Source organism: Mirounga leonina, unplaced genomic scaffold, assembly GCF_011800145.1.
Source record: "Mirounga leonina isolate KUSES-001 unplaced genomic scaffold, KU_Mleo_1.0 Mir_115, whole genome shotgun sequence".
NCBI classification, from domain to species: domain Eukaryota; kingdom Metazoa; phylum Chordata; class Mammalia; order Carnivora; family Phocidae; genus Mirounga; species Mirounga leonina.
Window position 1 is genome coordinate 23813791 of NW_023270268.1, and position 15143 is coordinate 23828933.

A 15143-nucleotide genomic window follows, 5' to 3' on the forward strand; every position below is an offset into this window, starting at 1 on the left:
TAATGATAAATCATATACTGGCACAGGATTTCTGGCACCTCAGTAAATCTCAAGCAAGTGCCCAAATGCTAATTTATCGTGGTTCCTTACACACCATCCCTGTTTCACCAAATCAGTGATCTAATAGCTTGCTCCCACGTTTTTTTTTTTGTTGTTGTTGTTTGTTTGAAACAAGTGGCTTGCCTGCACATACATTCCTTAAATTGGGGGCAAGTGCTGGTTCCTAGAACAGCCTTAAGTTTTCCAAGTGACTCCAGGTTTGGATTAAAAAGCTCACTTTGAAGATGTCCTGGCAGGTATATTTGACTTCCTATCTCCAAAACATGAACTTACCCAGTAGATGCCAAACCTGGCTGTACATGGGCATCACCTTGGGGAGCTCTAACAACTAAATGCCTGGCTCCCATTCTCGGCCATTCTGATTTTTTGCAGTGGGGTGCCGCCTGGACATCTGGATTGTTGAAGGAGCTCCTCAGGTCACATCGATGTGCAGCAAATTTGGGAAGCCACTGAGCTAACTTCTGATCCTGGCACCTGGCTTTACTTCCTAAGATTGCAAGAATCTTTCTAAGATTCTTATGAGCACTCTCTCATAAGAACAGTTCTTGGATTCCTTCTCCTGTGATGACACTGTGGGAGACTCTAGGAACACAGACATAAGTATAACCTCAGAATGCATACAGACTTGGCAGTTCAGAGGAACAGACAGGTAGATAGAGAATGTCCCGCTGAAGGACAGGTAGTGTGACGGAACATCAAAGGAAGTAACTAAAAGCTGGAGAAGGATTCAGACAGAAGAGGTGCCATCAAGCTACATATTAAAGGCTATGGCCCAGGTAGGTTCCCAGGTGAGAAGGGGGAGGAAGCAATGGGGGGGAAATGTGGCAGCCTGAAACTGTTAAGTACTTTGGTAGTGATCTCAACACTGGAGGATCAACAGCAATGACCGGATTCCTTCCTGTCCCTACTCAATTTTGGATGTGAGTCTAGATAGAGATACCAATTTTGATGGAATTACTTACTACCATTGTGCCTTGTCAAGGTTATGATCCATACTGACGTCTGTGGAAGGAAAGGTAGCTTTTAAAAAATTTTGCTCAATAAATTTTTGCTAAAATGGTACTATTTCTGGGTAAAAGACCCAGGTATCCAGTCAAGTTCTAGAAGCCATCTATAATGGCTCTTCATTTCCCTTATCCATCATTCCCCAAACTAGCTCTTTGCTCAGTTTTAATAATGACCCTTGTCTATTAAAACCATATCACAAACTACCAGTGGGTATTCACATCCACCCCAGAGTAATCAGGAAATAACTTTTGATCACTATCAGTCTGGCTATAACTGAAACCTCACTTATTAGGGAAAAAAACAAAAACAAAAAACCTTAAGCCCCATATTTAGAGTCCATTATCATTTCTCTTTTATCTCCCCTGAAACATATTCAAGCCTTTTACTATTGTTTTCTGCAGTACACCATTGTTTGTTTTGTATCTGGAACATCCCCCCGCACCCCCCCCCCCCCCCCCCCCCCCCCGCCCCCGTTTGAGTAGGTACTTACTTTAAAGCTTCCAAAAGAGCCTTTTCTAATGGCAACTATTCTTATTTAATTCAGGGGTGGGAGTGAGGGTGGGAAATGACCCTGTGGTTTTTAACTTCACCTATGAGCTACTTAAATGTTTATGGAAAGCAGCATTTGGGGTAAATGCATATAATTCCAAATGTACAATAGGACCCTTTCAAATACAGACATGTCTAGAAAGTTGTCTTAAATTTGTGTGCGGCAACGCACAAGCCTCATTCCACGCAACTTTACAGATCTATGGGCTAATTCTAAAATGGAAAATGATTTCAATTTGGACATCATTAGAATGTCTGAAAGCCATTCAGCACCTCTAAGACTCTTCCTGGCTATGTCCTGGATTTACATAAGTTGTCTTCTATAGAAGTTCGCTAGGTAAGTGCTGTCCAGTAGAACTTCCTGCAGTGGTGGAGGTGTTCTGTAATCTACATTGTCCAACACAATGGCCACTAGCCACATGAGGCTATTGAACATATGAATCATGACTGAGGAACTAAGTTGTAAATTTTATTTTATTTCAGTGAATTCAAATTTAAATGTTAATATCACCTTTCTTCGGGGGTTACCGCCTCCTCACTCCTGCAAACTCTAAAAGGAATTATCATTGCATTTAGCAGTGGAGGCTGGTTGCAAGGGACACCATGAGCTTTTTGCTCACATTTATTTATTCATAATGTAAATATTGCAAGGATGGTGTATGAATTCCTGGTAACAGGCAGTGAGCAAGACAGTTTCTGCTCTCATAGGGCTCACAGTCTAGTATGTGAAACATTTATTAAGGTAATAATTAGCCAAATTATTAATTGATTAAGACTGTGATGGGACACCTGGGTGGCTCAGTCGGTTAAGCGTCTGCCTTCAGCTCAGGTCATGATCCCAGGGTCCTGGGATCGAGCCCCGCATCGGGCTCCCTGCTCAGCGGGGAGCCTGCTTCTCCTTCTCCTCCCAGCTCGTTTCTCTCTCTAGCTATCTCTGTCTCTCTCTCTCTCTCAAGTAAAAAAAAAAAAAAAAAAAAAAGACTGTGATGACTGTTACAAAGGAGCAATGCAAGAGGCTATGAGAAATGGGGGCCATTCCTTCTTGTGCGATTAGTCATATTAGCTTAAAGCTAATCAGAGTTCCATTTATTCACTAAGCAAGCAAATTACCTTCCCTTTCCCAAGTTCAAGGTTGGACCCAGGGCTCTCAGAGTGGGGCAGCTAACATGTGCCATGCCATGACCTCTAAAGATGTGGGGTCTGTTTGATTGAGCTTCATGCATCCGCATATACTGCAAACTTCTGAACTTGATCAAGTAGATTCTCTCCTAAATTGTGCAGTTGTGATGATGTCAGTCACAGATAAGATGTGAGAAGAAGGGTGCAAATGTTTACAGGATATTGTATTTCCTCTCCAATATATGTTTTGACAAAGTTGTTTGAGTTCCAGCCCCAGCTTTTTCCTCTCTGTTCTTACAAATTTGTATTTGGTCCATTCAAGAAACGATGTGGAAATCAGTCCTGACATTCCAGACAGACAAAATGAGACACATGACAGCAAAACATATGGCTCAAATAGACATCCTTATATGGCCAACACAGACCATATTCCCAGAAATTCATATATGGAAAACACCACCTGCAGCTAAAGCCAAAAAACAAAGAGTTGACACGATAAAAAGAGCAATATGCTACGTAAATTGTGCTGCTCTAAGAGTGTAGAGAGATAGCCAACTGTATTTGAATTTAAAAAGATGCAAAAAACAAAACAAAACATGTCCTTAGAAAGTGCTATGGTGGTAAGCATTGCTTTGCTAACACAGTCACTGGCGGAGTTGCCATATCTTAAAAGCGTTCAAATTCTAAATGCTTTCTCTGTTTATTACAAATGTATGTGCTATTCAGAACTCTGAATGTGTTTTAATGCTTTCGGATATCTGCCTGCATATTTATCTTAATATGGTGCCATCTGAAATATGCAGTAGTCCTTTCATTATTTTTTTTTTAAATCGTGTGTATCTTTTACAATATTTTATCTTTGCTACCTTTGTGTAGTCAGTTTGAATGCCTTCTCCTGTGATAAAAATTTGGTGCACTCTGTTTTAACTGTTTAACTGTTTAACATGTTAAATAGTTCATGTATTTGACTTGCAATATTTCATATTCCTGAGGTTTTCCATTTTGATAGCTAGATTTGTAAAGTTTATTTTAACTTTTTTTCTATACTTGCTTGCATCTTTATTGCCAAATATAAGATGCCTGTATAGAATAAATTGATGTTTTTCCCCCTCCAACATAATAGTTTATCCTCACATATGCCTAGGAAGGTGGTATTTTCCTAATTATCTTTTTTTCTTCTTTATTTTAACCTGGGTTTACAGTGGCCAATACTCAGGGTACAACAAGTATTCTAAAGAGGGAGGTACTATGTAGTAAATAAGTCCATCAATGTACTGTACCACTTGGAGGACATAAACCTCCTTGTGTCATTTCTTATATAGTTTTGAAATAAAGAATGTACTCGAAGGAAAATTAGTATATATATATGTGATTAATATGTACATAATTGTACTATATCGGCATTCTTTATAATAAAGTCATCATTAGATGTCTCTATCCTCATTTATTTTATCATTTTCCAAGGCCATGTCCATCCTTATTACACACTTAGGTTGTGTTTAAGAATTAGCTTGTAATTCCTGGATAATAGGTGCTATTCAAATTTTAAAATTACTATTTAATTCCCATTAGTTATATCAGTATTGGCCAAGTCATTAGGAGACTAAGGCAATCAGGATCTTTTTGTCTTATATTATTTGTGTAAATGATAGAATAAACATATTTACAATATTTTATTCCATTGTGTTTTAATATTGACATTTTCAGTAGCCCTTTTTAGTCTTCTTTTCTCTGCTCAGGTTCTGTATTATCCAACAACTTTCACTCCCTTTTTTTCTTTTTTTAATATTTCACTTGAGCTGAAGTTGCATGGATAAATTTTGTTTTGTAATCCACTATAGTTTTCCTATTTTCTAAAAATTTTGCTACTATTTGTAAATTTGCACAGCGTGATACTAGAATGCACTGTTCCTACTTGAAAACCAAGCAGGTCAGGGAAACATGTCAGGCATCACCAGTTTGAAGCAACTCTTAAAATATACATCTTGGAAATTCCTAATTTAACCTATCATTGCAAAAATCATTGCCATAGAGATTATTGATGACAACTGGTTATCAGTGTTTTTCTTTAAATATCAAATATCTTTCTAAAATAAGCTTAAGTACTTCCATCCACAATACCAATTCGGACACCCGTGCTACATTTTTGCCATGTTTGTATTTTTCCTTATTGATTGTGTTTCTTATACTTGAATTAAAAAATCCTCCATATTTCCCCACGGTTCAGCTTTTAAAAATGTGGTATCATTTGGGCTTTTTGGTAAAGATTGCCTTATGTTTTCTTGGTTTTGATGTTGTGTTTTGTGTTTTATTATCACATGTTCTTCCTTTTGCTCAAGGCTTGGGTTTATATGTGCCAAGATTCACAGTTGCCTTCCTCGATTTTGAGTAACCTTTCCGGTTTGTGGGTGAAACTTGGGTGCCATTAGAGTGATATATTTTCATTGTGTTTCTCCTTAACTTGTTCTCCCCAGGAGGCCATTATTTCCTATACTTTATCTCCTGCTTTACCTTCTGCTTTTCTTAGATTTCTAATGTAAACAGTGTCTCTGAGAGTGTATTGGTAGCTTTAAAGAGCTTAATTTGCATATTCCCCTCTTATCTCAGTACTTGTGCTAACTTGTTGCTTTTTAATGTGTAACAAAATGTTTATCTGACTGATTTTTCTCTTTTCCCTACTAGTGTATTCTGAAAAATAATTCTTAAAACATTTTGGTTTTTGTTTAATGATTAACTGCCTTCAGGCTTCTAAGATGTTAGTATTGAAACCCAAGCGATAAACGCTGCATCTCTGTTTTGAATGAGATTGTAATGTTCTTCACTTTTATAGGAACTGTATTTAATAGATTATCCAAATAAGAGGATCATACTTCTGTGCTAATGACCATTAATCTAACTGGGTAACTTACCCTAGATTACAGAAGTATTTATTGCTACGACAGATGTATTTACCAACCCAAACTTTTCTTTCACCCGGGATAAATTAATTTAGGAATGGTGGCGCGTCTTCTCCTTTGTGATAACAAGTCACATCTCTTTCAAGTGACCCAGATTTTGTTTGACTTGGCCACTATGGGCCACGTATTTCTTCCTCCAGCGTGTTCTATGGCTCAGAAGCGAGAGTTTTGAACCTACCCCTGACTAGATACAGAAAGCTCTTACTCATCTTTTTTTTTTTTTTTTTTTTTTTTTTAAACGTCGGCTCTTAATAGTTCGGGATTCAACCTCCTTTGAGGATAAATATTCGCGAGAGCTTTTCAGGGCTCCCCGCCTTTATTCTTGTGCAATCGTTTCTGTAACCCCCGCGCTTCTCCGGAGATCGACCTCCCGAATGTTCCCTTTGGCCACTTCCTGAAGTCCCCCTACCTCTGTACTCTGTGCTCGTCACCTGCACGCCCGGGCCCCTCTCCCGCGAGCCCAGTGCGCCCTCCCTGCCTGGCTTGCCCCTCGGGGGCCCGCCCGCGACGCTCCCGACGTACTCCTTTCTGTGGCTTTTTCACGCGTGGGTGGTTGGCTAGTTTTCCCCCCTGGCCCTCACCCCCTCCTCTCTGGGACTTTCTCCCCCCCCCGCCCCCCGCCTGTCGCGTCCCTCCTCCCGCCCCGCTCGCTCTCGCACACCTGCCCCTGCCGCCCGCACGCCGCGCGCTCCCCTCCCCGCCGAGGCGGCCGCTGCCAGGGAAGCCCCCTCTCCCCTCCCCTCCGCGCCCGCCCCGGCGCGCCTGGCGGCGGCCGGCTCTAACCCTCGCGCGGCGCCCTGTTATTCTCGGTATTGTGTGTAATAAATGTCGGGCCGCCTCACTCTAATCAAGCTCATTACAAATTCTTGCGCGCCCGGGGCCGGAAATCGTGCGCTGCCCCCCCACCCCTTCCCTCACTCATTCACTAGTTACTTGTCTTTCTGCTTTTTAACTCGCCGCCCCCGCCCCCTCCCCCAATCCCGGCCCTCCAGCCCGGGTTTTAATCCCCATCCCTTTTCCGCCTTCTCCTTGCACCCTGCCCCCCCCGCCGCCTTCCTCCTCCGCTCCGCACCCCCTTCCTCCTCCTCTCCCTCCCCCCTCCTCCGCCGCCGCCGCCACTTTCTCGCTCGCTCCCGCTGCCCGGACGCGGCGGATGAGCCGGCCCCGCTGGGGAAGGGCTCGGGGCGGCGGCGGGCGGCCGGGAGGAGGCTGCGTGCTCGGGGCTGGGGCTGCGAGCGGGGTGATTTTGTATTAAAATGAGGAGGAGGAAGAAGAGGCAGCCACAGCGGCGGCGGCGGCGGCAGCAGCAGCAGCAGCAGCAGCAGGCACGGCGGCGTAGAGGGCTGCAGCCCGGGCGGACGCGCGGAGCCGAGCTGGGCACGGCGGCGGCGGCGACAGCGGCCGGGATGAGTCAACTAATAATTTAATGGGGGCAGAGACGGCAGCGCGGGGGAGAGCGAGCGAGAGCGAGCGAGGGAGAGAGAGAGAAGCAGCCCCGTCCGGGGACTCGCGCTCACACGCACGCACACACACACAAACACACACACACACCCCTCTCCCTGTGCCACCCGGCAACAACCGGCCTCGTCACAACAACAGCAACAGCCGCCCTCTAGCCCGGCCCGAGGACCGAGCATAAAGCCGGGCGACTCCGGAGGACGCTTCCCACCCCCTCTTGCATTTCGGGAAACTCCTCATCAGTTTTGTTGGGGTTTCTGGGTTTCCTTTCCCCCCAAGTCCCAGTGCCATTGTGGTGCTCGTTGTTTACCTCGGACTCTGGCTGAGTGAGAGCTTGGCGACTTTTTGGGGGGAGGGGGCGGGGAGTTTGTCGCTGCTGAGGCGGTGGAGGTGGCTGGGGGTGCCCTCTGATTCCCTCCCCCTCCCCCCAAACCCTCTTTCTCTCTCCCTACTCACTCGGCTCGCAGGCGCTCGCAGCCCCGCGTCAATGGGCTGGGAGAGGGTCCTCGGGGCTGCTATCAGCGAGGGCCGAATCAAAAGTGGCATTTCAGTGCCTTTCCGGGGCTCTTTCCGCGACCTTCTGCCCCCCACCCTCGCTATCCCCCGGTAGATGCCCTCGTTGGGGGTGCGAGGCTGTGGGAAGAAAGTTTAAGGTTTGTTAATAATTAGTCGCAATTGTTGGGGAGGGGGTGGGGGCGACTGGAAGGGAGGTGAGGTGGCCTTCCCCTCTCTGCGTTCTCCGGGGTTGTTAGAGAATAATATTGCAAGTGACAGCCAGAAGTAGACTTTCTGTCCTCACACCGAAGAACCCGAGCGAGCAGGAGGGAGGGAGGGAAGCGAGGGGACCTTTTTTCCTTTCTTGAGACCTTGTCCGCAGTGATTTTTTTTTTTTTCTTTTTAAGAGAATCCTCAGTCACCACCTCGCCTCCCCAGCACCACCACAGTGTACAGCTCATAACGGGTTTTGCTTTGTTTTTACGATTTTTCCCCCAACGAATCACTTGTCAGATCAATTTTATCTTCTCCCTCCTCCCTACTTCCCACTCTCCCCTCCTCCCCCATCGAAAACCCCGTTCTCTGAGGTTAGACATTTTACAAACCATATATGTTGTTTTTCGAATTGTGATTTTTTTTTTTTAAACCCTTCTCCCATGGCTACTCTTCTAGACGTTTACTTCTGCCCTTCCCCCGCTTAGGGGGGCGGGGGTAGGGGAAGAGAAAATAATACAATTTCAGGGGAAGTCGCCTTCAGGTCTGCTGCTTTTTTTTTTTTTTTTAATTAAAAAAAAAAAAAGGACATAGAAAACATCAGTCTTGAACTTCTCTTCAAGAACCCGGGCTGCAAAGGAAATCTCCTTTGTTTTTGTTATTTATATGCTGTCAAGTTTTGAAGTGGTGAGTTTCAGGTCGGTTTTGCTAATTTCACTCAGTAAAACTGCAGTGTTTCTGTTTCTAGATAGTACTTTGCTTCTTTGTCTCTTTAAAAGGTCACAGTGAAAGCTTGGCCTGGATCGTGCCGGCCATATGGAATGGATAAGAGCACAATCTCTTAAAATGTGATTATGGGGTTCTTTGGGGGGGGGCGAATGAGGCTATCCAGCAAGGAACTCGTTGAAAAAGATCCCACGTTGCAAAAAATAGGTTGTTGAAACCGGAATTTCGTGTTTTTCTTTTTCTTTTTGAGGAAGTAATAGCTGTGTCTGATTTCACTGTTTTATTCAGTAATGATCATATATAGACTTGGTTTATGGACAGGGAAATGGGATTTTGAGAAAGTAGCCTGCATTCTGTGTGCCAACCAGACGTTACACTAAAATGCATTTTAAAATGTGTAACTCAAAAGAAACTCTTCAGCCTGGCATCTGTTGAGACCGTAGTTAGTTCCCGTGCTGTCAGTCCAGCAGGCCCCGTGGAGGCTGCTCTTTCCAATACCATACTGAGGTTTGATGAACTTTAGCCTTGGGCATAGAGTTTAAATGAGTAAATTGGGTGTTTTATGTGCATGTAATTTCGCTTTATAATGTAAAGCTTTTTACAAGATGACTGAGTGTTTAATAGACTCTTATAGGTGGGTATTGGAAGGATAATTTTGCATGACCTATATGATGTTTTGATTGTCAATACATTAACTAAATTATAATCTATCACTTTCATTTGCTGTAGAGCTTATAATGCTGTTAAGCCTCATGACTACTTAATATGTTTTGTAGCGTTAACTTTGATGCTGTTGCCTATTCCCCTCCCCTTTTTTTCCCCTCAAATTGCCCCAAGGGTTAAGTATTTTCTTTTTAAATCATATGTTTTAAAATTCATCTTCTGCTCTAGGGTAAGGCAACCAATTTCAAAAAAAGCAGCTCTGTATTATAATCCACATAAAACATTATAAACAGTGTTTTGAATAAGTTAATAATCACTGCTCTCTAATTTTGGCTTTAGACTGTAGTTTAATATAATGGAAAAGAGTAATCTTGATAAAAAGTGGTTAAAAGAGGCACATTTATTGTTAATGAACCTCATAACCAAAAACAGATGGGACCTCGATCAACGGTAAACCTTTAGTTCTCAGCGTGCCACCCTAGAGTACAAGGATAAATAGCCATTATTTCTCAAACTTTATAGTTCTTCAGTTGGCATTCTTAAGGTTGCTTTTAAACCTACAGATTACCATTGCTCCCCCCACCCCCATTCACCTCTTTTCTTGATTATAATGGACAAAGTAATCTATGGTTAAAGAGGGAAGAAATGCTTACAGAAAGGCCATGCTAATACAAGCTGGCTTTCAACAAACACAGATCTCAATAGCTTCTTTGGTACAATAATTTTTTTTTTTTTTTTAAGTACAAGATATGTTGAATTACCAGACAGCTGGAAGAAAATGGTAATTATTATACTCTCGTTAGCTTTCCTAAATATGATCCCCTTTCCCTTAGTATTGGTGAGTTCCCACACGTAAAGTACCGTGAAAGTTTATAAAATAATTCTGCTAAACCTGTTCTTATCAGTTCAGTTAAAACTGCATTTTAGAAGTGACTTTGATATTGTACTAATTGCTTTATTATAAACAGTATGAAAATTGATGTCCAATGTATAATATAACTGAAGACAATTATCTGCTATGTTTTTTCTGAAGTCAATTAAGATGTTGACTTCATTGCGTACCAAGATTATTTTTAAATGCTGGTGACTGTGTTTTACCAAAATCATCAAGATTTTTTAAAAAAGTGAGTTTGGTACTTCAATCTGGTATGTATATCACAAAGTATTTTCAAGGTTTTTGCTATTTAAATTAAGAGCATTCTATTATTAAGGGACACCTAAATATTAATGCTAAAACACATAAGTTGTAATGCTTAAGCACCTGGGGTATTTAAAGAAATCCTCCATTTCTTTCCATTTCCTTAAGGGTGATGTGATCCAATCACATGTTTGAGCCAGGACTTGACTAGATTTTTAACAGGTCACCTAATTCTTGAAACTTTAACAGTAGAAAACTTTTTCTGTGAATTAACCTGTAAAGCCAATGAGGAGTTTAAAAAGCAGATATTTGCTACCTTCTTTTGAGGTGGTATATATATATTTTTTTCCTCATAAAAATTAAACTGTGTAAAAATGTAAACATGTACATCAGATTTAATTAATATTTTGGACTGTGATAGTCTTTCCATTCTTGATTAAAGTGTTACTTACTATTATGTTCGTAATGAGTTTCTAATTTTTAAAAATTGGGACTACGTAAATATGTTGTTTTCTTTTTAGCTATACTTATGGTAATTCTTGTTCTAACAAAAGTAAGCCCATTTCCCCCAACTTAGTTTTGTTGGTAGGTGACAAGTTACCTTTTTATTCTAATATGTGTAGCTACAGTTTCCACAAATTATTCTGTTAACTTGAATGGAAATGTAATACTGTTACCTAAAAATACAGTAACATCCGCAGTATATTATTTACCTAGTTAATCAATTTTACAAGTATGTTGTATTTGTGGAGAGAAATAGCTAGGGATAAAATATTTATTCAGTGTATCATATATATATGAGAGGGTGGGGGAGAGAGAGAGAGAGACCCCCATCTAATTATAACGTGTCTTCTTTTTAAATTCTGGCAGGTGATCTTTAGAGGGTAACTGAGTATGGATCATTTGAACGAGGCAACTCAGGGGAAAGAACATTCAGAAATGTCTAACAATGTGAGCGATCCGAAGGGTCCACCAGCCAAGATTGCCCGCCTGGAGCAGAACGGGAGCCCACTAGGAAGAGGAAGACTTGGGAGTACAGGTGCAAAAATGCAGGGAGTGCCTTTAAAACACTCGGGCCATCTGATGAAAACCAACCTTAGGAAAGGTAAATACTTTTCAAGCCAAATCCTGGAAAGCTGCAAGCCCTGGTGTCTACTCAAGTCCACTTTGTGTGGGGGTGGAGAGGCAGAACATGTATGTTCTTTTCCTTGATTCTCTTTCTGATGTGAAATTAGTTACATTCCACGCTGCCGTGTCAGTCATGTTTGGAAGGTGTAGGCTCTGTGCTTGACTGGAGCACCTTACCCTACTATAGAGTGGAATCGTTGGGTGTTTGGATGAGAAGGACTGAGTTAAATGTAACGACCTTCGTTACACAAGGCTTCCATTGACAAGGTGTTATTGTAGTAGGGGTTGTGTAGGTGGCTGTTACTTAAACTAACCCCGATTAAGAATAAGACACTTAGATTGTTTGAGGACTGTCTTGGGTTTTTTCAGAGGATTACTAGCTATAAGTCATTTTCAGAGATAATGGGAATCTTACGTGATATGATGTAAAAGTTTTGCGATGTCATTTTTTTTTGTGGCTTGTTTTCTTAAGAGCAAATTTATTATTTAGCAGTGAAAAACCTGATGATTCTAGTTTTTTATTTTTGCTATGGTTGAATATTTTTTGATAAAGGAAGGGCAGACTTAAGCAAATTTATAAAGGGAGGATATGAAACTGTGTGGCTCCTTTCTACCAATTTTATATTAAATTGATGAAGTTTAACAACTTTGTGTTCAGCACTGCTATTTATGTAGATCAGTGCCTATGCTGGGTATAATGTGTGTGTCTCATAATGGTCTTTATTTTGTCTCTGAATAACTGTGTTTAGGATTCAGATTTTTCCTTACATTTGCTAAGCGAAGGATAAAAATGCCATCTTTTAGCAACCAAGAATATTAAGTAGATAAAGTTAGAAGGCAGAGGAATTTCATTGTGTTTGATGCATAACATTTATCATACAATCATTTATTTTTTTCTTGGTTTGGCGAAAACAAAGAATATATTGATCCTGAAATGAACAGACACAGCAGTCCGTATTGTTAGATCTTTATCTATTAAAAATGGAAAAACAGCACTTCAGCAAATTCTTTGGCCTCTACTCATGATTACCCTATTTATTGATTGTTTGCCAAGAATGTATGCATCTTAAGAAAGCCAGGGTAAGAGCATTAAAAATATAATTTATTACGGCTTTTGAAACTGAGTGCATTAATATTGTACTGTGAAGCACTGGGGCTCTATAAAAAAGACTTTCTGACGCCTGCAAACATATAAGTTCCATAAATTCCTAAATAGGAGATTTCAGCTGTCTCTGGTATTATGTGATATTTGCACAGCAAACTTTAATGCCAGGACAGTTTTAGACAAGGATTCTACAGACTTCACTGCTCCTTATGGCAGACGTGCTGTTTACACAGGCTCATAAACCTTCAGCAAAAGCTTCTAAGACTGCCTCCAGGTTTAAATCATGTGGTATTTTTAGCATTCAGCAGTGACCAGTGCACTCCCCTTTTAATGCTGGAAGGTTATGAAGTTGCTGTAGTTGGAAGTCTCGCCAAACACTAGCACAAATAATCAGACAGTTCAGAGAAGGCTCCTGTTCAGCATTACTCCAGTATCAGGAAGGCAAGGGTGACAAGTTTGCTAGAAGGTTTAGCAGCTAGATTTGTCATTAAACGATTCTCTTGTCACTTTCTCAGTAGCCACCTTAATGGTCTATAGGGTATCTCTAAATAAAGTCTGAAGTAAATCCAGTATGTTTCGACAGCTTTGCAAAACCTATAGTTATTTTCATAGGTCTAAGGAACAGATAGTACAACACGTCTGTATCATTCTGCAAGAGGAAAAATCAATGCGTATGTTTTTGTTGTACCAACCCAACTCTTTGAAGCCATCAGAACAGGGGGAGGAGAAACCAAAGTACAGTAATTTCCCTTCCTGCTCAAATTTTTTTTTTTTAAACATTGCTTTCATAGTGACTTATTTTAAAAATTTAGTTTAATTGTAGAAGGTTCTCCGCTTGCTTCAGACAACAAAATTACTAAAGCTTTTTGGTGGTGGTGGTGTGTGTGTATGTGTGTTTTAATCTTATTTTTCATGTGCATGGTTTCTGTTTGACAGGTGCTAGATAAAAATTGTGGTTGAGATGAGAAAGCGCTACTTAAGAAAAAGAGGTTGGGTGTTTTTGTTTATTTGTTTAGGAAATTTTGCCAAAGTACCTTCAAGCCAAGGAAGAAATCACCAGTTTGCATGTTGCTATTTTTGCTGTGGTCTTCCCAAGTCTTCTTCTGATCCCTGACAGGTTCTCTCTCTGGTATAAAACAGATGAATGAATGACAAGAATATTGGCAAGCTCTGCGGCTTGTTTTTCATGCCTAGCCTGTTGGGTACCTCCGAATGAGTTTGTGAGCTTTTCTAAGTAAACCTAAAGGGGTTTATTTGTCAGAGCTAGGATCTCTAGTGAACAGTTCACGAAGGCTTTGGTGAGGATGCACATGTAAAAAAATGTAGCTGTTTTACTGCTGGCTTTTGTTCAGCATAAACAAGAAAATAGAGCCTTTTTAAAGGGCATCTCTAGTGTCAGGAGGAAATCCTGATTTTGAGCTCTGGTTGGTATGCACTAGAAATCTCCAGAAGTTGGTAGGATTCTGTGAGTCCAGAGGGCCGAGACTTACAGAGGCATTAATGTTATAGGACTAATTGGGGATCCTGGGTGCCCTGTTAAAGTAACCCTTGTCATCATTTATGCTAAAGATGATACCCTCCTGGCAGTTTGCCACAGTACAGTTCAGATGCATCTGCTTTTAACCCTTTTCCGTATATCACTGGGAGTCTGACAGTGCGCTGCATAAACACCTTGAGTACTACAGCATTCCATGATTTCAATTTCTAGAAGCCTCTTTTCTAACGGTGGTGTAGCCTGTGCTTATTAATCATCTGGCTACTGAGTTACTACATTGGATTAAAGTAAATAGAGAACACATCAAATCTATGCAGATTCCTTTATCCTCGTATGTCCTTCTGAGGCCACTTTCCTTTTCTCTCTCTCATAACATGCAACAAAGATTGTTCATTTTCAAGACCTATGGTTGCTGTGGTATCTTTTTAGTCAGGTAGATTAAATCAGTGGCCATAGAAATAAATCTTATTTACATTATGCACATATTGAAATCATATATTTTGAGCATCAGTTTGGTTAAGTTTTGTGTTTCTTTTATGGAACTGTTAAGTAAAGGTCTTCAAAAAGGAAGAAAATGCTAAAAATGCTGGAGTCAAAGATAATTTGGACACAAACAGGAGAAGTTTAATATTAACAAAAGCATGTAGAAAGCATGAAGGTGGGTTCTTCTGAAGACAACTATAGTGAGTTACATTTGCACCCTGTATACCACTCATAGCAGATCAGACAAGACACTTCTCTCTCATCAGCATTATTATTTGATCAAAAAGGTAATTCTGCATTAACTGATTTTGGAAAATGTACTGCTAATATTAAAGCAGAGCCCAAGTTACCTTAGGACCAAGTTCACATTCTATTTAAATAGAATCTCTTACAACTTTAAACAATGAAAGAGTGTGTATATGTTTGTGTGTGCATGCTTGTATTTCTGTGCCCTGTCTGCCTTGGAAACACAGTCTCCCCTTCTCTCACTGTTGGGAAGATTTATTTTCATGGTTTAGTTTTTCCTCCCCCCAGATTGTATTTCTG

General features: G+C 41.0%; 1 protein-coding gene across 3 annotated transcripts in view; it reads left to right on the forward strand.

Moving 5' to 3' along the window:
• The first annotated feature begins 6970 nt into the window (after nucleotides 1-6970).
• SATB1 (SATB homeobox 1) overlaps nucleotides 6971-15143 on the forward strand; it is a 78348-nt gene continuing 70175 nt past the window's right edge. The window contains exons 1-3 of one of the 3 annotated variants that reach the window (XM_034993965.1): nucleotides 6971-8546; nucleotides 9990-10029; nucleotides 11257-11491. In XM_034993965.1, the coding sequence (XP_034849856.1) occupies nucleotides 11281-11491 (211 nt within the window). In that variant the 5' untranslated portion in view covers nucleotides 6971-8546; nucleotides 9990-10029; nucleotides 11257-11280. Of the gene's footprint in view, nucleotides 8547-9989; nucleotides 10030-11256; nucleotides 11492-15143 lie in introns of those variants that run through there. The other 2 variants (XM_034993972.1, XM_034993982.1) reach the window with 2 other exon arrangements.